General features: G+C 39.5%; 1 protein-coding gene across 1 annotated transcript in view; it reads left to right on the forward strand.

Annotated features, from left to right (window-relative positions):
• The first annotated feature begins 352 nt into the window (after positions 1–352).
• crtc1b (CREB regulated transcription coactivator 1b) overlaps positions 353–24,451 on the forward strand; it is a 31,290-nt gene continuing 7,191 nt past the window's right edge. The window contains 11 exon segments of the mRNA NM_001365302.1: positions 353–578; positions 3,291–3,407; positions 5,851–5,976; positions 11,481–11,542; positions 11,625–11,728; positions 13,753–13,858; positions 13,984–14,320; positions 18,663–18,875; positions 18,960–19,046; positions 20,301–20,387; positions 22,331–22,505. Of these exon segments, the coding sequence (NP_001352231.1) occupies positions 453–578; positions 3,291–3,407; positions 5,851–5,976; positions 11,481–11,542; positions 11,625–11,728; positions 13,753–13,858; positions 13,984–14,320; positions 18,663–18,875; positions 18,960–19,046; positions 20,301–20,387; positions 22,331–22,505 (1,540 nt within the window). The 5' untranslated portion in view covers positions 353–452.

The raw sequence follows: 24,451 nt of genomic DNA on the forward strand, positions 1-24,451 counted from the left end.
TGTCTTTTAAAACCTCATGTTTGTAAGTTTTACTTTTTTATTTCTTTTTATTTATTATTATTATTATTATTATTATTATTATTATTATTATTTTAAAATCTTTGTTGTTTGTTTCTTTAAGGCTTTTCTCTCCAGATATTCCCACGGGCCCCTTATAATAGCACGCTCTTTGACCTGGCTCTCCCTGGACGCCAGTTAGAAATTCTCTAGCTTATTTATATTTATGTTAGGCTGCCTGTACAGCGTCTAGCAGGTTTTTAGACTTTTAGACAGGTGTTTCATCTTCTATGAAGACATTTAATAAAAACACCAGAGTGTTTTATCAATGGGCGCTCTTGCAGTGGACTGGACTCCAATGCCCACAACTCTTCCCGTGATGATGATGACGCCGCCGCCGCAGCCGCGCGCAACGCGTCTCACGCAACGCTCTGTGTTTTGGAGAAGAACGGAAGATGGCGTCCTCAAACAATCCGCGAAAATTCAGCGAGAAAATCGCCCTGCACAACCAGAAGCAGGCGGAGGAGACCGCGGCGTTTGAGGAGGTCATGAAAGACCTGAGCATCACGCGAGCTGCACGGGTACGTGTGTGTGTTGGTGTGTGTCGCGGCTAAACCTTATCATAATACAACTGCTATGTAGGATATCGCCTGTGTTTGATTTAAGAGCATTATTGTCGCACTGTCGTGACATATAGGACGATAATGATGTGTCGGTGGTTGAGCTTCACGGATGTAGACTAGCTTTAATCTCAGTCAGAGATGCTGAGGAGATGCTGGCAGTGGTCAGACAGATGTCACACACATCTGCACCTGCTCTGGCCTTCAATGGAGTGCGATTGGTTTCAGCTCTATTATTTCTTGTTAGTGTTTTCTGTACCCGCCACATTTCATGAAATAGTATCATATTGAGGAGAACTGGGCTAGTGTCTGTGGGGATTGAGTTACCAGTCTGATTGCACATGTGCATTCTGTTGCAGAGGTTTATTATTTCTGGATTAGACATCTTGTGTTTGTTTGGATTAAAATGTTATTCCTGTAGTGTCTTTGTAAAAGCTGTTGGGTAAAACAAGTATGCTAAATGTAATAAACACACTCTCTCTCTCTCTCTCTCTCTCTCTCTCTCTCTCTCTCTCTCTCTCTCTCTCTCTCTCTCTCTCAATTCAATTCAATAATTGCTTTTTTTGGCATGACAAATGTTACAAATGTATTGCCAAAGCAGTTGTAAAGTTTACATAAAAATAAAATAACATTCATATATAATAAAAAAAAACAGTAAACAGTAGTTGTAGTAAAAAAAAGAGATATATTATGCATATAAAATTTAAATAAAATTATAAATAATATATATTATCAAATATATCATATTATCATTCAATGTATCACATTTTAATTTAATATATCTCATTATTAATCAATATATCATATCATTTATATCAGGCCTGTAGCCACGGGGGGATTCGGGGGGTTCGAAAGAGCCCACTATATTCTCAGTTGACCTATTTTGACTGCTATATCCTCATAAATTGTGGAAAAAACCCATCAAAGTGAAGTCAACTTTCACTATTGACCAATTTCTAAAAAGAAAAATCTATTTTACAAGTAGCCTAACTTTTATTCTAAATTTGAACCTTATTCTTGAGAAAAAAAAATAACCATTGAAAAGGTCTAAAGCACCAAAAGCAGCCTATTAAAGTTAATTTTAATACAAATTAGGCTGTGTATAAAAATCCAAAATCAATCAAAAAGTTATCAGGGGTAGCTTAAATAATGTGTCGATGATCTTTGTGTAAGCATCAGAATAAACATCAAAATCAGTCCAAGGCACTCAAAAATGTGGAAAATATAATAAAAAGCCTTTATTGACATGGCTGTTCCTTAAAACTGCGGCTACATCAGGTTACCCTGGTGAAGTGTTATCAAAACGTGTATGTGCAGTTTTAAGAAATAGCCATGTCAGTAAAGGCTTTTTAATATTTTTTCTCCACATTTTTCAAGTACCTTACTGACTTTTGCTGTACTAATTAGGCTGATGTATTTTCAAGAGAGGCTAGAAGAAAATCGTGAAGCTCTTTTTTTTATAGACGAGCTGGTCTGAGTATTTCAGAAACTGCTGATCTACTGGGATTTTCACGCACAACCATCTCTAGGGTTTACAGAGAATGGTCAGAAAAAGAGAAAATATCAATATACAATAGAATAATATCAATTAGAATATACAATATATCAATTGGACAATAGAAGATTGGAAAAACGTTGCCTGGTCTGATGAATCTCGATTTCTGCTGCAAGATTTGGAGGGTAGGGTCAGAATTTGCGATCAACATCATGAAAGCATGAATCCTATCAATGGTTCAGGCTGGTTGTGGTGGTGTAATGGTGTAGGGGATATTTTCTTGCCCATTAGTACCAATTGAGCATCATGTAAACACCACAGCCTACCTTAGTATTGTTGCTGACCATGTACACCCCTTTATGACCCCAGTGTACCCATCTTCTGATTGCTACTTCCAGCAAGATAGCACGCTATGTTATGAAGCGTGAATCATCTCAGACTGGTTTCTTGAACATGACAATGAGTTCACTGTAGTCAAATGGCCTCCACAGGCACCAGATCTCAATCCAATTGAGCACCATTGGGATGTGGTGGAATGGGAGATTTGCATCATGAATGTGCAGCCGACAAATCTGCAGCAACTGCGTGATGCTATCATATTAATACAGACCAAAATCTCTGAGCAAAATTTTCAATACTTTGTTGAATCTATGCCATGAAGGATTAAGGCAGTTCTGAAGGCAAAAGGGGGTTCAACCTGGTATTAGTAAGGTGTACCTAATAAAGTGACCGGTGAGTGTATACTGTAAAAAAATACAATGGTCACTGTCAATTCAGTTTAAGCTAAAAATATTTTATACCAATCCTTGGTCAGTGTCAGTAAATGAAATTTACAAAGGAAACTTTATTTCTATCTTTCTTTTGCGATGACTTAAATGAAAACAAACAAACCCTGAGAAGTAATCACTGAAATAAAATGTTTGGAAGTTAGCAAATCATCATTCTTACCATATTGTAAATCCAGGCTTTTGTTTAGTCTCCTGGTGTTTAACCTTCAGCTTATTTTAGTGTGGTCACATATGTTGATGCCCATGTTCTGCTACGTTTTATTAACTAGTCTGCTTTTCCCATTCTTCACTTGATAAAGTGTTATTCCTCCAGAGTATCCGGTTTACATTTCATTCATGCGCTCATTGCGTCATTCACTGCTGCTTTTCACACACTGTTATTTTGCACAGCTGCAGTTACAGAAGACCCAGTATTTGCAACTAGGCCAGAATCGAGCTCAGTGCTATGGAGGGTCACTGCCAAATGTCAATCAGATTGGAAATAGCAACACTGACCTTCCTTTTCAGGTGAGACCTTAGAAATTTTATAAGTATGAAAATTCTCTCTTTATACTGTCACTTTCTGGATGAACTACCTTTTAAATCACCTAATCAGTTTCCTAAACATCCTAGATATGCTTATATGCATTAGACTGGTCATTCCTCTTATGCAGTGCCTTTTCAGCGGGGTCAGCTTGCTAAACAAATACATGATAATATGGTTGTGATTTAATTCTATTAAAAGCTAAAGCAGATTATTATTAAAGGTATTAAACAGTTGGGTTTTTCCAATTTTGAATCCTTTTAGCCTATCTTTGGGTCCGGCTGGATCACTTTTAGCTTGGGATAATACATTGAATTGGCAGGGGTGCCCAAACTCGGTCCTAGAGGGCGGGCGTCCTGCAGAGTTTAGCTCCAAGTTGCCTCAACACGATGCGATGCGCAGCTCTACAAGTCTTAAACCATGCAAGCCAGTGGCGACAGCGGCGAGAAAAAAACTTCACCAATTAGCAAAAGTGAAGGATAAAAATCTTGAGAGAAACCAGGCTCAGTTAGGCACGACCATTTCTCCTATGGCCAAATGTATTATGCAGAGCTGCAGTCTAGGTGCCGGAGGGTGGAGAACGCCTGATATCAACAAAGACTCTGCTGTCCCTGGAGTGTCACAGGAATCAGACACATGCTCTCTACTCCTCCATGACCACCACAGCAGCCGCTCAGGATACGGCCTGGTCCGGGATTGTGGAACCTTGGGATCATCTCTTCACAGGTCTTGGATCGCATCAGTGGCACTGCATAGTCTCCGGGGGCCTCTGAATGAGTATCCCCAGGTGGAAATAAAGAATAAATAGAATAATTAGCGTAGCTGCTGTTCATAGTGTGTATAAATACCACATATATAAAAAATATAGTGTATATACCACATATATATAAACACATCGTACACTACCTTACAAAAGTCTTGTCTCCTATCAACGTTTTAAAAACAACAAATAATAACTTGACTTCTAGTTGATCATTTGGTATTCGAAGTGGCGTTTATGAAAGGCAAAAGCCTCAAGATTACGCTTATTTTACCAAATATAACAGAAATAATGTACAGTATTGAATATAAAGTTATGCTGCAGTGGAAAAAGTATGAATATTGTGTATGACTCCCATGAGCTTGGAGGACTGCATCCATACATCTCTGCAATGACTCAAATCACTTATTAATAAGGTCATCTGGAATGGCAAAGAGAGCGTTCTTACAGGACTCCCAGAGACCATCAAGATCAACCATCAAGACATCTTCATCTCACCCCAGACATGCTTAATAATGTTCATGTCTGGTGACTGGGCTGGCCAATCCTGGAGCACCTTGACCTTCTTTGCTTTCAGGAACTTTGATGTGGAGGCTGAAGTATGAGAAGGAGCGCTATCCTGCTAAAGTTTGCCCTCTCCTGTGGTTTGTAATGTAATGGGCAGCACAAATGTCTTGATACCTCAGGCTGCTGATGTTGCCATCCACTCTGCAGATCTCTCATACACCCTTATACTAAATGTAACCCCAAACCATGACTTTTCCTTTACAAAACCTGACCGATTTCTATGAGAATCTTGGGTACATGCGGGTTTAAAAACGTTTTCTCCTGTATTTGTGATGATTGGGATGCAGTTAAACAGATGATTCATCTAAAATGTCTACCTACTGCCACTTTTCCAAATGATCAACCAGAGGTGTAGTTATTATTTGTTCCCCTTTCAACTGGGATTCATGAAAAGACTTTTGTCAGGAGTACATGTGTTTATACATTCACACTGTACATACATATATAAACAAGTACACAATATACATAAATACACATACTTCACTTACTATTATATTTGTATGCAGTTTTTAAAAGGTATGTCTTAAAAAACATGAATGCAAGGGGATTGTTGAATGTATGCTAGATACTATACTATAACAAATGTCAGTATATTTATTCTGATATCAGGACATAAATTGGTGTTAAATGTTGTTGTAGTATTGAAAGTAAAGTCTTTTATACTCAGTTGTATGATCCAAGAACCTTCAGACATATGTAAATATGGATTATTTATCCGGATACCCTTTGGAGTTGCTAATGGGGACATGCACTGCATAGTAGGAATGACTCTGTTCACATTGTAAAGCAAAGAATTAAGCAAAGATTCATAAAATTATCAGTCACCCTAAGTAGTGACGATTTCCATTTTACTGAATTAGGTAAATGTAACAAAGAGATATATCTGCATAAATGTCATTTTCTTCCTTCTCATTGCTCTTCATTAATGAAACACGAGCATAAGGATATACAAAATGGTCGTCATTGCTCTAAGCTTTCATACTGCTAGTCCATCTTCAGCCTGGAAGCCTGTGTTATGCTTTAATTTGCCTAACACTGCAACAACTTTTACTGGGAAAGTCAGTTTTACAGAGGAGATCACAAATTCAATTCTTTTGCAGACGACAGTTTTAGACACCAATCGGACGTCCCGGCACCATGGCTTGGTGGACCGCGTCTATCGTGACCGGAATCGCATCGCTTCTCCACATCGTAGACCTCTCTCTGTGGACAAGCACGGACGTCAGATATCCTTTACAGGAAAGAGTTTTGTTTTACTGGACTTGTATACAGTTGAAGTCAGACTTATTAGCGCCCATGTATATTTATTTCCCAATAGCTGTTTAACGGAAAGATGATTATCTTTCAACACATTTGTAAACATAGTAGTTGTAATAACTCATTTATAATAACTGATTTCTTTTATCTTTGGCATGACGATAGTACATAATATTTTTCTAGATATTTTTCAAAGATATTGACTAGTATGTGTAATTTAAAGGCTTAATTAGGATAATTAGGCAAATCATTATATAACAATGGTTTGTTTTGTAGACAATCGAATAAATAGGGGGCTAATAATATTGACCTTAAAGGTGCTGTATGTAAGTTTTTGACTCTTCTAAAACATAAAAATACCATAATGTGTTTGCAGATATTTAAGAAACATGCTAAGTGAATATTCTTGTTTATCTGAAAAACAATGCTGAAGTCAGATATTCTTCTTTGAAAATGTCAGAACGCTGTCTTTGTTTTGGTTCTTTTAACCTGTCCACTGCCACTTCAGCCAATTATATTTCAGCACTTCAGCATTTGCCTTGTTGGAAAACCACATATTCAATGTCGCCAACTTAGCGACTTTGTGGCTATCTGCTTAAGTGTGACGTCATTCGAATCGACTTCCGAGTCCAAGTGCTCTATCAAACTGGATGGGGAGACTCATTAAATAGTAATAATAAACATTTTTAAAGCGCTGTAATACTTTCTAAAATCACGATCCCAATATATACATATATATATATATATATATATATATATATATATATATATATATCCATGCCTAATATCAGATGGCCAGAAAGTGATACATTTTTAGAAATTATTACAATTTTAGTGTTTCTGATGCAGGAAGTCCGGTGACTGTTGTGTACACCATGATTTTATATAACATTCATTTTAAAGTGTGACTAAAACGACATAAGTAGACATAAACGAATATTTTCTTAATTCAAATTAGTAGTGGCTTGGACCTGGAAACAGTATTCCTTACATCACGACTTAACAGGCGGATATTTAGTGAGTTTTCACACCCCCCAGTGACACATTTAAAAAAAAAAAAACGACGAATCTTGCAACTTTTTTTGGTGTTACTGGAGTTTTTTATAGGCGAATTACCGGTTTGTAAACATTCAGGATGCGCGCGCAGCGAGGTTGCAGGAAAAAAACTGGGAGCGCTAATATTTACTGCAAGGGAATGACATCCGATGCGGGACAGAGTTTGTTGTTGTATTAGGGATAAATTATATTGGTTACTTACATTATTTACATAATGCTTTCAGTGTATTATAAGAGCTTGTCACCCAGTAATAAGCACTTTTATTCGTCAAAATTAACGTTAAAGTGAGCAGCGTTCGTCTGACAGGTGCATTTGCGAAAGGACCCTCCCAATGCATATTGGATAAGATGAAATGGCCAAGCATCCAGCGTGATCAAGTGATTTTACAAGAGAGAAGTTAAACAAGTCTTTGGATGCCTACGATTTGGTTCTGTGTGGTCATGTGCAAGAAATAATGGTTACCAGATTCAAAACTATGTAGTGCTAAAAACCGAGGTTCTACCTAGCTAAAAACAGGGAAAGAAGAAGGAACTGTACAAGGCCTGGGTAATTAATCATCAACAAGCAAAATAACTGCATTCTGACAGCAAACTGCTCTTGTATGGCTGGGTATGTGAACTTGCTTCTTTACATTTCATTCTAGGCATTCAGTGTCCGCAGTTTAATTCATTATATTTAAAGGGCCATGAAACCCCCTCGTTTCAGCAGGGTGTTTTCACACCTCTACTTTGGAAAAAGTCAGAAAAGTGGGCGTGTCCAGCTTTGTTTAGGGGGAGTGTCGGAGGAAGAAAAGAGGCTTGGTGATGAGGAACTGCTCTAAGCGTGTATTTTTCATGCAATGTTTGATACCGCACGGCGAATGACAGAAAAAACTCAGCATTTCCCGGAAACTTAGATGCACTCGGCAGGTAGCGTCAGAAAGCTGTGTGTGTTATTCTGGTCACAAAATGCGGTGAAAATCCTACACGAGGGTAAAGTTTGGTTGTGGTGCTAACATGTTTACGCTCAGTGCAATAGTTAACTTAGTTCGATACGAAAAAACTGAATAAACAAAGAGCCCTGGTCGCTCACTTACCAAATCAGACGGGACAATCACCAGCAAGAGCCGCGTCTGTATTAAGAGGAGACTACAAGCGAATCCGGATCTCAGCATTTGCATATGAGAACAGCTCTCAGGTAAACAATAATCCTCCTTAGACACGTAAGTTATTGTTGTCGAGCGTCGCGTACACTGTTAATCCACACGTGACTCCAGCTGCGCTCTCACAGAGAGAAAATGAAAACAAAACTTAACTGCAGCAAACTATAAAAGCAACACTTCACGCTTGTTTTGCCAACACAACGTGGCGTCTCTGTCGTCTAAACACTGTGACAGTAATGAATATTAATGAAGTTGCACAATAGAGCGCGCTGATTGGTTTGAACCAAGCCTTACTCTTGCATTAATGCAGCACACTGTAAGACGTAATAAGACACACTCTGGCACAGACGTCCAGTCTGTACGCTGGAATACACGCTATTATATCATAGCCGTGACGCAGCTTCAAAAATTCGTTTCAAACCGGAAGTACGAATTAGCTTGAAATAACACAAAAAAAACAATTTACACTTTTTAATGAAATATATGTGTCCTAATGGTGTTTTTAGCAGTGTGGGACACATATACGACTGTCAACAGCTCAAAAAATGTGTTTTGGTGTTTCGTGACCCTTTAACAGTTTTTGCTGAAATCATTGCTGCAATCAAAAACAAGTAATGTGTATGATTTAGCATAGCGTGAACTTACCTGATATAACAAGAGAACTGCAGAGTCCAGCATTTTTAATTAGGTCCTCACTCCATTCAGCTGTTCTGATGGCTGTTAGCCAAAGACGTCTTCGGTTGGCATTAAAAGCAGTGTGGTGTACGGTAAGATTTAATATTTCTATTTTTGGACTTTCGCTTCTGGCATCCTACCGCACAACACAACATGTTTGCTACTGTAACCGTTTTTTTTTTTTTTTTGCAACCGGTATGCACGGTTGAACTCATGCAACATGTGTGACAAAGGTGGGTAATTCCCCTATAAATTAGAAAATCAAGAAAGAGATTCAGTCTTTAGTCTTTTGAGTTAGTTATGAAGTTACAAACAGTCAAATAACGCAGAACTACTAGGATAACAGTTTGTAGTTTAGATAAAACCACTGATGATAAAGATAAAAATCACTGTCATGTGCTCAAAAATGAAAGTTGTAGGCAGCAATTATTAAACATTATTTACTACAATATTTACAAATTATTTACACTAATACACATCTATACTGATATACTGATATCCAAACAACACTACATTTAATTAATTAAATTTACATGCATATATTAAGCGTATGATGTTGACGTATGACATAACCTCACGACATTTAGCGACTTTTCGAGCAGAGCTTAGTGACTTTTCATTAAAAATAGTTGGCAAAACTGCACGTATTTCATTCTGTCTTTCTGAAAGGCTTTTAAAGCATTCATTCATGACCAAAATGCTTCCTCCGGTGGACAGTAGCAGACTTCGAAATGAGACGCAGATTTAGAGTTTCACATGAGGTGGTTATTAATCAGCAAATAATATAAATAGTAGAATATAAACATTAGCAGGTTACATTGTAACCCTGTATCCTAACAACACAACACATGACGGGAGTCGCAGTGATAAGCAATTTGGCTGTTCGCATCAGACGAAACAGGACACAAATTTATATACAGCCATTCAGACGCACATAATATGCACTCAGTCACGAAATGGTAAGGTTTTTGATTTAATAATGCATATTAAAAATATGAATATACTGAATATATGAATATACTATACAATAATATTCCTTCTAGAACACGATTTAAATAATCCTTTAGATGGTCAGACTCGCTCCTGTTGGTCATCAATCTGGCAACCTGTGCTTGTGTTTGTTTTGATCCAGGAATGCAATACCTAGATCAACCACTGGGTGTAAAACTTAAATACAGCAGGCTCTATTTTGACGGTTCATGTGCAGAGCGCAAAACGCAGGGCGCAAACCCTTTCAGGGCGTGTCAGAATGGGTTTTTGCTAATTTAAGGACGGGAAAACCTGCTTTGCTCCGTGGCGCATGGTCTAAAAGGGTTGAGTTTATTTTCTTAATGAGTTATAGCTGTGTTTTGAGAATAAACAAATTAGTGTCTCATCTCCCATTCCCTTTAAGAGTCAGCTGCGTCGTGCCAAGAGCGCATTCGCTATTTACAGGACGCAAAGTAAGTCTAAGTGGAAAAAATTAGCATTTCACTAGCAAACAGTTAACAGTTTTTTAACACAAAACTGTTAAACAGAGCATCTACTGCGTGAGAATGAGAGATAATGGATCACTTTCACATTCGCTCTTGGATAGGGAAACCTTTACGCACAGACATCAATTAGTCTATAAATAAATACTTTTGTTTGTTAAGCGCAAAGATTTGTTTCAAAACTATTTCTAATTTCAGTTCTAATTTCCAGCAACCGAATAAATGAACAATAATAACAAAATGTGCACAAAAACCTGAGTTATATCCTAAAACACATGCTGTGCCCCATATGGTCTAAAACCTGACAGGTGGGCAAATCTAAGCTTGTTTTTAATAAAACAAATATAAATATGGATATAATAAATAATCCTGCTAATAATAATAACATTATACAAAAGCAAATTGTTATGAATGAACTGAAAAAGCCTCCTGAGATGAAGAAGACATAAAAGCAGTGATTTTTCATATTTATGTAGGCTAGAAAATAATATGTTTTGTAATATTTGAATCCTTTATATTTATATCCTATATCTATTCTTATTATATCCTATATATATCCTTAATATTTAAATTTTTTCATATGTAAAGATATTTGCCTATTGTTCTCTTGTGCGTATTAAGCAGTGCGTAAGTGAGGCGCAACTCTGCGCTGGAGTTTAGACCGGGTTAGTTTTGGTCTAATGAAAAATCTATTATAGTTTTTCAAAATAGCAATGCGCCAGCGGTCCGCCTCAGAACGCCTCCCTTTTTAGACCAGAACGCCTATGAGCGCACAAATGAGCGCTAATACATTTGCTATTTAAACAGCGTAGCGCAATGCCTCAAAACGACTCTTGCGCCTAGCTGAAACTAGCAAAAGACTATTGCGCCACGCCTTGCACCACACTGTGCCGGGTGTATGATTGGGCCCAGCACCTTTTATTCTAGGCACCAAAAAAAAAATCTGACTCTCTCTTGAAGAAATAATATTATAGGAAACACAGCAAATTTCTTTGCTCTGTTAAACATCATTTGGGAAACATATAAAAAAAAAATACCGGTGAGCTAATAATTTTGACTTCAACCATATGTGTGACCGATTTCTATAATGTTGATGTATGCATGTGAGACGTCCTTAACTTTAATCACATTGACAGCTGCCCTTATGGCTCGGTATATCTGTCACCGCCTCCTGACACAAGTTGGCGGAGGTAAACAGTTTCTCTCATTAACTAATAAGGGTCATAAATCCTAGGGTTTATACATGTTCTCACCTCTGCTGGTCTCCTGCAGAACAAACTCTGACTCAGCTCTACACCAGAGCGCTGTGAATCCAGCTCCACAGGACTCTTTTGTTGGTGGATCTCAGGAACTGCAGTCAAAAGGCGTAAAGACATGTAAGATTTTGGGAGATTCTTTCTTTTTTTGGAATTTGTGATGTGTTTGTTTGTTTTGTTTTCATTAGTTTGATTGTAAAAAAATGTTTAAGTTAACAACAATAAGCTACAAAGTTAATACATATCTTTTTCTCTTTCTTTTGGGTACATTTACGTCCGATACACACAAGGCATCAGCGTCAGCGCTTCCCATTTTTTAGAATGGGTGACATTAAGTTGAATTGAATTTTGGATCTATGTGCTGCTTCAATGGTGTAGTTTGCTACAGAAGTTAGGAATTTCTCATATTTCAAGCGCTAACAGAAGCGTCAGCCAATTAGATCGCTTAATGCAAATACCCCAGCTCTGACAGTAGCCAATTGTGGTCTAATTTCATTGGCTGATGCTGCTATTACAATCGCGTCAGTCCCAACTTCAGACAAGTCCTCTGTCAAGCATTGACGCTGACTGCCCATGTGAATCGCGCGTTATTTAACTGATCTACAGTGGTGGAAATAATACTGCAAATCATACTCAAGTAAAAGTACGATTACTTGCTCAAAATGTAGTTCAAGTAGAGTAAAAAAATCTGTTGTAAATAATACTTAAAGTTTGAGTAAAAAGTACACTGCAAAAAAAAAATCCGTAAATTTACAGTTTAAAACATAAAATAACGGACATTAAATTACAGAAATTTCCTTAAATTTAAATTTCTGGTAAATTTCTGTAATTCAACCTGTTATTTTACAGTACATTCCTGTAATTTAACCAACCCAGGCTCATTGTGGAAACGTAGTCCCGCGGACGTTTCTGGAGACCGCGGAATACGTCCCGGCGGGTATGTACAGCTGCAGTTTTTGTTTTTGCGAATCCGCGAGAGGCCGCTGTTGTGTGATATTTCTCATCTCGAACGTCTCTCGCAGGCGCGAACTCTCGCGTCAACCCGCCAGAGGCCGCTGTCCGACTGACCGGATGATTGACTGCACGACCGGCCAATCGGCTGACTGCCCTCCTCTTTCCCTGAACCCAACCAATTTTACCGATTGACCCGCCCGCCCGGTCGCTTCCCCTAAACCCGAGCAACAGTTTACAAAAGCCGTCCAAAAAAAGAAAAGCCCTGATTTTTTTATTTTTTTCTACTGCGTTTTCGGATTTCACCGCGTTCTCACCCTGTTATGAAACTCGTTCACTTAATTTTTGGGATTCTGTTTTTGTCTTACCTGATTGCTGGAACTGCTCTTCCCCGGACTCGAAACCGATCGATCGCCGTGGTCAACTCCCCCTCTGCATCTCGAGCCTGCCGACGTTACACGGTGAGCTGAGTGGACAAACGGGTTGCAGCGGGAAAGCCCTCCACAAGGAGGTAAGCGGTCGGCCGGCAAGCGCGAAAGGGAACGGCGTCACACCGCCCCGCAGCGTTCGCTTGAAAAAAATAAATGCAGCCGTACGTACCTCCCGGGACATATTCCGCTGTCTCCAGAAACGTCCACGGTACTACATTTTCAGAATGAGCTTGGGTTGAAGTTAACGGCCGTTATTTGACGTTTTTTTTTGTTTTTAAACGTAAAATTACGGATTTTTTTTTTTGCAGTGTAGCCCTTTTAAAAGATTAATGAATATTATGATGTGAAAGGTTGATTTTGACATCGCTTTGACTCACATGCTGAAAATGGCGGACGTGAAACAACAAACTGAGGATATGGTAATGCGTCTGTCAATCAATATTGGTGGGCGTGGGGAACGCACTCCTACGTCAAGTTGTGGTCACTTTGAAAACCGCTCAAATTGGTCCACCGTTTTTATTTTGGTAAATTGAAAAAAAAAAGCACTGGGTGTGTTTATATCACCCCAATATGGCGGACTATACCTACACACATGTCTGTCCAAACAGCTTGAAAAGTAGATGCTTCACCATAGGTGCCCTGTAAAAACTCACACAATTCACAGTAACATCAAACTCAGTAAATCATACACCAACATGTAAGGTGTTTTTCCTCATTTACAATGACGTAACCGCTATTTCCTCCATATCTGTGTTTCATCAGTGCTGTTGCTCACCCCTCCGGACACAGAGGACGCTGAATCAGAAATGGAGAAAGATGATTCCAAGACATCTCTGCTCACAGATTCCTGTGATGTTCCTGGCATTAAGTAAGTTATTTGTTTTATTAGCCTCTAACATGAGTAGAAAGTGTCAGCCATTATCTAAAAATAACACCCACCAACATTACCATAGCTTATCTCGCTATGTATTCTGTGTCATTTTTATTCACCAGCATATTTCCCTCTCCCGATGAAGAAATGAATTGCTCCTTGATGCCAGGTGCTCACAGCACAGGCGGCTCTTTACCTGATCTGACAAACATCCAGTTCCCTCCTCCCCTCCCGACCCCACTGGATCCGGACGACCCTATTACCTTTCCTACATCCAGTTCCAGCAGTACCAGCAACCTGACCACCAATCTGACCCACCTGGGGATCAGTGCTGCCAGTCACGTTCCTCCCTCCCCTCCAGCCCAGCACACAGGCTCCGCCCCCTCACCCAGCCTCAGCCAACAGCAAACCACACCCACACTACCGCCTGCTGCCTCTCCTCAAATACCAATTGCACAGGTAAGCCAGCTTCTAAATATCAATTTTGCTTGCATTCCAGTTAAAATGTACACTGTATAGCTCAGCTATGGTGGCTGAGAGAGCTTAATATGTAGCAACTTATGAAAACCAGGGTTCACAGACTTCTTGAAAGTACATTGAGGCTGTACTCACACTAGGTACAGTTGCCTCGAACCGGGCCAAAGCACGCTTGTCCCCCCACCCGTCTCCCCCGACGGCCCGCACTCACACCACAAATGGGCCTCGGCACGCTTGCGTCATCGCTGCTGCGCTGTTCAGTGAGAAGCGCTCTTTCACTCAGCAGCACAGTCGAGATTTCTCTAGTTATATCATTTCAGTCGTTTATTATACAGTGACATGCAGTCAAATATTTCGCCAAACAGTCCTTAGGGATGCGGGGACACACAGTCAGATATTTTGCCGAACAGATCCGCCACTTTTGGCGCTCATAAACAATCATAATGCTCTCGTGCTGGAGGGATGAGGAGGTCTGCTGAAGGCGCACAGCTGTCGTGCAGTGTGTTCTCGTCTGTAATAAACTACGGCAGTTTGCGTTCACTGAACAGTAAGAAAGATTAATAAATCCATATGAAACAGCCCCTTAAAAGTCACGTCTCGCTTTCAGTTTCGGGCTTTGGCGCGTTTTGCACTCACACTAGGGTTGTAACAATATACCGGTATGACGGTCTACCACGATTTGAACGTGCACGATTATCATACCATGAACAATTGCATATCAACGGTTTTAACCCTTAAAGACCGAGACAGCCGGTCTTTAAAAAAGTTTTGCATGAAATAATTCTCATACTAAGTACTTTTGCATCCACAGCAGCACAGAAACATGACAAAACAGTGACACAGCAAAGACGAACTGCTGCTCTTGCTGTTTTCAAAAGACACAAATGAAGGTGCAGCTGTTTGTCTGCATTGCAGACAACCAAATCCAAATCCATATCCACAGACAACCATATCCATGCTGGCACATAAAACCTAAGGATGTTCCATATTGAATCTAGTTTCGTTATGTAACTATTTATAGTATAGTAAATATTTATATCTATTTTTTTACTGAGGATTTGCACCATGTTTATTTGGACTTTATTTGGACTTTGACACATTATTTATTATTTTCTTATTTTTTTATTTGTTCATTGTAAGTGGTGTTGTTTATAGTAACTGAAAATATATTATTTGCAAAAAGTCAAATTTGCTTCACTGTTCTTTTATTTTGTAACATTTATAACATACCGTATACCGCGAAACCGTCAAACCGTGGTATTGTTTCAGACAATTATCATACCGTAAAAAATTCATACCGTTACAACCCTAACTCACACACAAGTGTACCGCGCCAAAGCCCAAGTGAACCACGCTCAGGCCCACCTCTTCCAACCGGGCAAGGGCCAGCCAAGTAAACTGTGCTGGAGCCCGATTCAGCGCACTCACACTTCTCAAACGATCCGGGAAACGGGTCTGGGCACGGTATGGATGGCATAGTGTGAGTAGGCCCTGAGAGTTACAGACATATGAATTCAATGCCTGGAAAATACTATAAAACAACCAGGACCTTGAAAGTGAATTTAAAGTTTATAGTGTTATTTCAATAACTACTGTGCTGCTTTCTAAAACTGAATTGTATTAAGATAACAAATGCTTAATTTAAAAGTCTTAAATTTATATCTTAAATAGACTGTTTTAATCTGGCTATGTCATTGGCCCATGAACATTTCCTGCTTGTTATCAAACTATTTCATAACTGCAATTATAATGTAATGTAAAAACAGCTCTCATCACATTAGCTGCGTCCCTAATTGCATACTTATTCACTATTCTACGCCATTTTGTAGTATAAATAGTGTAAGTAGTGCCTTCACACTGAAAACTCTAAAAATAATAAGTGCACTTTAATTACCCGGATGATGCACTCATTCAGCTGCTAAAAAGAAGTGTGTAATGATGGACACTTCACGCACTCAACATCCGCAGGTTTGCTCACGTAGCGGAAGGGGCGAAGCTATCGGGCGCACATGTTGGATAACTTTATTTATTTTGGATGGTGAAAGCAAAATTCTTCTACGAGAGTGATTATAGCGCCTCCCTATGGTGTATGCGGTTATACTCACGGCAGGTATTATTTGATAAATTCTGTTGTTTATTTCACTGATTTGGCGACTGTCAAACATCATCAAAGAAACAGTTTGAATTTCCGCTTAGTAAAAAAATATTAGTGTGCCATTTGGGACGACACTACATACATATACTATCCTGTTGAGTGTGTAAGTGCATAAGTACATAGTGCATGAGTGCATAGTGTGCCATTTGGGACGCAGCTATTATTTATCAATATGTGGCTCTGTTTACATTCTTGGAAGCTATGGAGGTTAAAAATGTAAAACAGGAAATACGTTGGGACCATTGTTTTTGGATTAGGTCAAATTTGACAGGGAGGGATGATGATACATTTTCATGCACTCCAACACATGCTCTTTGTCGGCAATGCCTGTGTGGTCACTTATTCATTGATGTAGATATTTGCGTTCTGGCCACCGGGAAAACTCTCGATCATAGATGTATGTATATTTGTGTATATACCTCTGGCTCCAGATGGCCACTGCACCTTGGTCCCACATTCATTTCAAAGGAGCGCTAACCTGTACCAAAATGGCTCTATTGACTTACTCCTTCCAATAGACAACAATAGCGACATCCGATGTAAATTTAACTATGAACAACCACTGTTAGAGCATCGAAAAAGAAGATGGAAAGAAGGAAATGCTATTTTATTTAAAAAATGTTTCTGAATTGTAAGTTTTTAAAGAGGTTATTTTTCTATATTATTCCTATTCATTTATTATGTTTTCATTTTTTTATTTTTTTATAGTTACACTGTGAAACCTACATTTTTTCTTTCAGTGTTTGATTTGTGGCTCATCTTGTTTCAGCACAGTACAGTTAATAATACTACTGTTGAATATCTAATAATGAAAATGTCAGAGAATAAAAAGACTCTAGTTCACTATATTTGTCTGTTCATGTTTTATTAATGGATACGTCTGAAGCACACCGTACATTAATTCTCTTAATTTAATCAGGGCTAGTAGTATACACAACTGTTCCTACAGATACAAATTCCGGTATCGGATCAGTACTCGGTATCACTGATACCCTAAGCTCAGGTATCGGAATCTGTATCGCGAAGGAAAAAAGGGTATTGGAACATCTGTATAGGCAAGTTTGCCATTTCAAAAGCAGCCATGGTCTTACTAAGCATACTAGAGAGTTCCAGACAATTAATAATATTAATAATAATTCCTTACAGTTATCCCTACTGTAAATATTCCTTACAATTCCCACCAGTGTGCAGCATCCAGACCTCAATATTCTCTGGTGGAGAGAAGACAGCATGATGAAGCCAATTATGATATGGGAATGGTTAGGAGGCCATTATAGACAGAGGCCAGTGGGCAGATTTGGCCAGGATGCCGGGGTTAAACCCCTACTCTTTTTCAAAGGACGTCCTGGCATTTTTAACGACCACAGAGAGTCAGGACCTTGGTTTAACTTTTCATCTGAAAGATGGCGCTCACTGAGCAGTATAGAGTCCCTATCAATATACTGGGGCGTTAGGACTCACACAGATCTCAGGTTGAGCGCTCCCTGTTGGCCTCACTTACACCACTTCCAGCAGCAACCTAGCTTTCCCATGTGGTCTCCCATCCAGGTACTGATGGGGCGCAGCTCTGCTTAGCTTCAGTGGGCGACCATGTGAGAATTGCAGAGAGCTAGTTGCCAGCTAAACAGGTGTATTATGGGAAGTTAAAGCTAAACACTGCAACACGTCCTGGAAGATTCCGAGTTAAATTATAAACATTAGTATTAAGATTTTCTGTAAGGATACTTTGGAACAACATGTATTGCGAAACTGGGCAGTATGGTGGCTCAGTGGTTAGCACTGTCGCCTCACAGTAAGAAGGTTGCTGGTTCGAGCCTTTTCTTGGTTAGTTGGCATTTCTGTGTGGAGTTTGCATGGTCTCCCCTTGTTGGCGTGGGTTTCCACATGAGTGCTCCCGTTTCCCCCACACTCTAAAGACATGTGCTGTTGGTAAATTCAATGAGCTAAATTGGCTGTAGTATATGAGAGTGTATGGGTGTTTCCCAGTACTGGGTTGCAGCTGGAAGGGCATCCGCTGCGTTAAACATATACTGGATAAGTTGGCGGTTCATTCCGCTGTGGTAACCCTTGAAAAATAAAGAGACTAAGCCGATGAAAAATGAATGAATGTATTGTGAAATTTATAAATGTATATAGAATTGTCTAATTTTAACATTGCTGTCGTCATAGCCGATCACGATGGACAGTCTGTTACTGGAGCAGCAGTTGTCTCAGTACTCGCTGCTGAGTTTACTGAACGACCTGCAGAAGCAGCCACACACCCTCCCTCAGAACATCCGTCTCATACGGCTCCCGCCCCTCACCGTAAGCTCCACCCCCAGCACCACCCAGACCTCTCTTGCCAGCCAATCACCGACAACCACAGGTGGAACTTCCAACTCGGTATGTCTTACATTTTACTTTAGGTAGACCTGGTCATTTCAGTTCTGCACAAATTCACCAAATCCTGTAATTCTTCCTCTACAGTACCGCAGTCAGCCTGGCTCTTCAACAAATCAGTCCCCAACATCTCCAGTGTCCAATCAGGGCTTCTCACCTGGTGGTTCACCACAAGTAAGCATAACATTTATAATTTAATTCGCCATTTCATTATTTATTTTTTTTTTTTTTCAGCAACTCACAGGGGTGTTGACAAATGTTCAATTTCACTACACCAGGCCCGGCCCTAACCAGTTTGGGAAAGCTGGGAAAACGTCAAATAAATATGCCAATGCAATTAACATTATTGCTGAATAGATCTAATATTTACACATTTGCTTGAGGAAGGAATGATGGGGGTAGTTACATTACCATTACTATTTTCCATAACATCTATGCCCTTCCATAACATTAGCTGACGTTAAACCTAACAGATAGCACTATAGATATTTATTGATTAGCAATGTTATGCCATATCTGTCAACGTTGGGATGTAAAAAATATGGGACAACAAATAGCTTCAAATGATAGAATACATAGCAAACAATAGAAAATATTGACAATAAAATAAAAGGTTTAACTTATTAAAAACAATGGTTTATACAGAAATTAAATAAAGCTATAAAATCTATTTAACTTTTAATTGTATTTGCATATTGATTAAAGTTAGTATAGTTGTTTAGTGAAAAGTAGCAGATGAATCTTTCGTTGTGTTCTGTTTGATAACAGAGATGTTAATGTAAGAATGCACAGATCTATATGAATGTATGAATGACGCATTCGACTACTTTAATAACTGTTTGTTCTCATTTAAGAGACAATTAGTTGTGTTTAAAATAAAACACGCAAAAAACAAACAAAAAAAAGAGCAAAAACAGAGCAAAAAAAAAAAACTAAAAAAAAGAAGCACTTTTCCGACGGTCTCTTACTGAGAGCTCCACTCCGTGCGAGCTCTCCTGGCTAAACGGAGCAGTGGTCGTAATGTCGAGCGAAAAAAAAAAAAAAGAAAAAGACAGCTGTGAAACATAACCAGCTTTGTCTTTTTGTAGGAAACACACTTTAGATCTTTTTAGGGTAAGAGGTTTTTGAGTTATTGCTGTATATCACTGAATGTGTCAGGAATATCAAAATCAAAAACAACTTAATTCATTTCTGGTGCCCCTGGATGTACAGCGCCCTTAGCATTTGCCTATACTGCCTATGCCACGGGCCGGCCCTGCACTACACGAAACACATTCTAATAATTAGATAGCAAATGCACAAAACATAGTATTGTCACTCTTTGTTCAAGAATCTGCTAAAAGACAGCACAGACTAAAAGATCTTGGTTAATCAGAGGGAAAACCGGTTAAAAATGAGAAGCTGATGTGGATTTTATGTCTTCACAAGCATATTCAGGTGGTTGGCAGCATCTTTGGAGATTCGTTCTATGATCAGCAACTTCCCTCCAGACAGACCAATTCCCTGTCAAACCAGGTACTGTTATACATGTGATCCTTTTCAATCTTCTAATTAAATAAATGACAACTACGTTACGTGATTTTACAGATATTAACACCATCGATAAGTTCATTTTTCTGCTTTCATAGTGGACTGTGGTCATTTCTGAAGTTAGCTTTTGCCTGCTTGATTTAGATTAGTGTCAAATTTTGCATATCTGGGATATTTGTCGGTTATATACAAACAGTAAGACGTTATGATTTATTTAGGAGGTGCTGTAAGCAATACACACATAGAGTGCTTTCACACCTACACTTTTGTTTCAGAACCTGTCTCGTTTGCCCAGTTAGCGCGGTTCGTTTGGCATATATGAAACTAGCAATCGCTCTCGGATCCGCGCCAAAGTAATCGCTCCAAGATTGCTTGAATGAGGTGGTCTCGGCTCGATTGAAACGAACCCTGGAGCGGATCGATTGCAGTAAGAAAGCGATACGATCCGGGCGCGGTTATATCACAGTGTTTTATGGATATGTAATAGGCTTACGGCTATATGAAGAGAGAATTATCTTCATGGAAGTTTCGCGAATCTCTGGATGCCCGCAAATGGGTGATAATCTCCGGGTAATAATCGCGCGTCTCCCTCCTGGTCCTCAAATAGGCTACGTCGCGCAACCTTCTTACCCCTCCCCACCGCATCTCTCTCTTCAGACACGTCGCGTGCACCATGTCAAACACCACCAAACCACCACCTCTCCTGAATCAGCTAAGCTGGACTCTGCAAAATAAACCCTGACACTGACCAATGTGAAGAGAGTTTACTCACACGTGACTTGTTTTAGCTCTTTTGGTTCGATTAGAAACTTTGCAGTGTGAAAGCGAACCGCACCAAGAGCAAAGAGCAACAATGTAACACTTGTAATGTCTGTTTCGGAACAACTGAATCGATTCACAGGTGTGAAAGCACTCTTAGATTAAAGCAAAACTTTACAAATTAATGCGTGTCATAAAATTATTACATATAGCATATGGGCCTTGAGCATGTGTCAGTACTGTCGCCAAATTGGTACATGGCTCCCAGGACAAAAGTCGTTCAACCGCACTTAGTCAAGACTAAAGCCAATCTTAAGATGCTGGACTTTTGCGCTGCGTACGTGTGTAGTAACAAGCAAACAAAGAAAACAAAGCATAAAGGAATAACAAATCATTGGTAAGATTTTGTGTGTTATGAAAATGTATGCTCAACAGGTAACATTATTGACGGTGCTTAATTTGAGCCAGATCCTGTTTCGGAAAATGTCAGATATTCGTGTTTTACCAGCAAAAAGTCTATTTTTTAACTATTGGAATAATTTCAGCCAATCGGCTTTCTTATGTTCAATCACTCTCATTGGTTGGTGACTATTGTTTTGCGTGAGCAGCAAAAATAAGTGTGGTTTATTTGTGAACTAATTTCGAGAGGATCACGTGCTTATGATCAACAGGGCTGACACCTCATTAGCTCAGTAATCTGCCCTATTAGATAATTACGGAAGCATTATAAACAACCAAAGTTTTCACTCCAGTTATCTTCGTCTTGAAGTTTCCCCCCCCTTCCACCCCTACCTGCCACAGCACAATGGCCCAGTGGCTAGCACTGTTGCCTCACAGCAAAAACACCACTGGTCCAACCTTCTATCGGGTCGCTTGGCGTTTCTGTGGAGTTTCCATGTTCTCGCCGTGTTTGCGTAGTTTTCCCCTGAGTTCCCCGGTTTCCTCCCACTGTCCAAAAACATACACCATAGCCAATCGACTAATCCAAATTATCACCCAAGACAACCTTAGTTTACACTTCTACATTAACGCTAACTCTGACCTCAACCTAACAGTTTACTGACAATCTAATGAGAATCAGTTGGCATGTAGATGCAATGTAACTTAAATTCAACAAACAAACCATCAAAATAAAGTGTGACCTTCTTTTTTTATTGCATATCGTGCAGCTGGAGCAGTTCAACATGAACATGATGGAGAATCCAGGAAGCACTAGTCCCTGTTCAACACTCAACTACACACAGGCCGCCATGATGGGTTTAACTGGGAGCCACAGCAGTCAGCAGGACGCACAGCAGCTGAGCTACAGTAGCCATGGCAACATCCCCAACATCATTCTCACAGGTATTGTGCTTGTCGTTCTGAGAAATGGCACAGAGGTACAGTAATTTATCGAGATACTTCACCTATACACTGCCTGACAAAAGTCTTGTCGTTGATCCTAGTGTAAGAGCAACAAATAATAGACTTGACTTCTTTTTATGTTGAACTGCATTCAATCTGTTGAACTGCAATTCATTTATCACAAACACTGCAGAAGACCTATTGTAACCCGGATAGACCCAAGATTCTCACAGAAATCAGTCAAGTTTGGTGAGAAAAAATTCATGGTTTGGGGTTAAATTCAGTATGGGGGCGTGTGAGAGATCGGCAGAGTGGATGGCAACATCAGCAGCCTGAGGTATCAAGACATTTGTGCTGCCCATTACATTACAAACCACAGGAGAGGGCAAATTCTTCAGCAGGATAGGACTCCTTCTCATACTTCAGCCTCCACAACAAAGTTATTGAAAGCAAAGAAGGTCAATGTGCTCCAGTATTGGCCAGCCGAGTCACCAGGCATGAACATAATTAAGCATGTCTGGGGTAAGATGAAAAAGGATGCATTAAAGATGAATCCAAAGAATCTTGATGAACTCTGGGAGTCCTGCAGGAACGCTTTCTTTGCCATTCCAGATGACTTTATTAATAAGTGATTTGAGTCATTGCAGAGATGTATGGATGCAGTCCTCCAAGCTCATGGGAGTCATTTTCCCACTGCACCATGACTTTATATTCTATACCAGGCATGTCCAAACTCGATCCTGGAGGGCCGGTGTTCTGCAAAGTTTAGTTCCAACCTCAGTCAGACACCTGGGCTAGCTAATCAAGCTCTTACTAGGCTTTCTAGAAACATCCTGCAGGTGTGTTGAAGCAAGTTGGAGCTAAAATCTGCAGGACAACAGCCCTCCAGGACTGAGTTTGGACACCCCTGTTTTATACTGTACATTATTTCTGTTAACAAGACTTTTGTCTAAGCAAAGTCAGACCTTACTGTCTTAATTAAATAATTAAAAATCAAGCCATGATCATATTTTATTTTGGTAAAGTAAGCGTAATCTAGAGGCCTTTGCCTTTCATAAAAACCACTTCTGACTCCAAACGATCAACTAGAAGTCAAGTTATTATTTGTTGTTCATAAAACTTGGATAAGCAGCAAGACTTTTGTCAGGTAGTGTATGTAACAAGAACTAGTTTTGGAGGGAGAATGTTAACAAAGTTAAGATGAAATTCTGGATGTTTTTGCACTTGTAACAGTCAACTGTCAGTCATTCTGAACCCTGGGTAAACAATATGCGGTTCTTAATTCAAATAATGCATATTATACATACACTGTTTCAGCACAAATCATCTGTGGTGCAGTGCATTCAGTGTCTGAATGTGGAAGTATGCACATTTTTCATGCGTTTTTTTGCTATCAGCATGAAGTCTGTCATAATGTATTGATCATTAAAGCGTTGGTTCACTTGAAAATGAAAATTAGCCTACGATTTGGCAACAGGAGGATGTTTCTTTTCTGTCAAAAATTAATCCATTTAAGCACATTCATTCATGATAAAAAGTGCCTCACGGTTCCAGGGAGTGAGTAATGCCCCATTCACACGAGGCTTCAGTGTCAACGTTGAAGGCGTGTCTGAAGTTGGGGCTGAGCGAATCGTCATTCAACAGCAATACGCCACTGTCTAGCTGGTGTATTTGCATACAACGATCTGATTGGCTGACGCTTCTGTCGGCGCTTGAAAAGTTGAGCTAGACCCAACTTCTGCAGCGAGCAATGCCTCTGAAGCGGCGCAGACGACGCAGTTCGACAATGCCTGACGTCACCCATTTAAAGTAAAAGGAAAGCATTGACGCTGACGCCCCATGTGAATGGGGTGTAAAGGTCTCCTGTAGTGAATCGATACATTTAAAAAAAAAAAATAAATAAATATATATATATATATATATATATATATATATATATATATATA

This window comes from Danio rerio, chromosome 11, assembly GCF_049306965.1.
Source record: "Danio rerio strain Tuebingen ecotype United States chromosome 11, GRCz12tu, whole genome shotgun sequence".
NCBI lineage: Eukaryota > Metazoa > Chordata > Actinopteri > Cypriniformes > Danionidae > Danio > Danio rerio.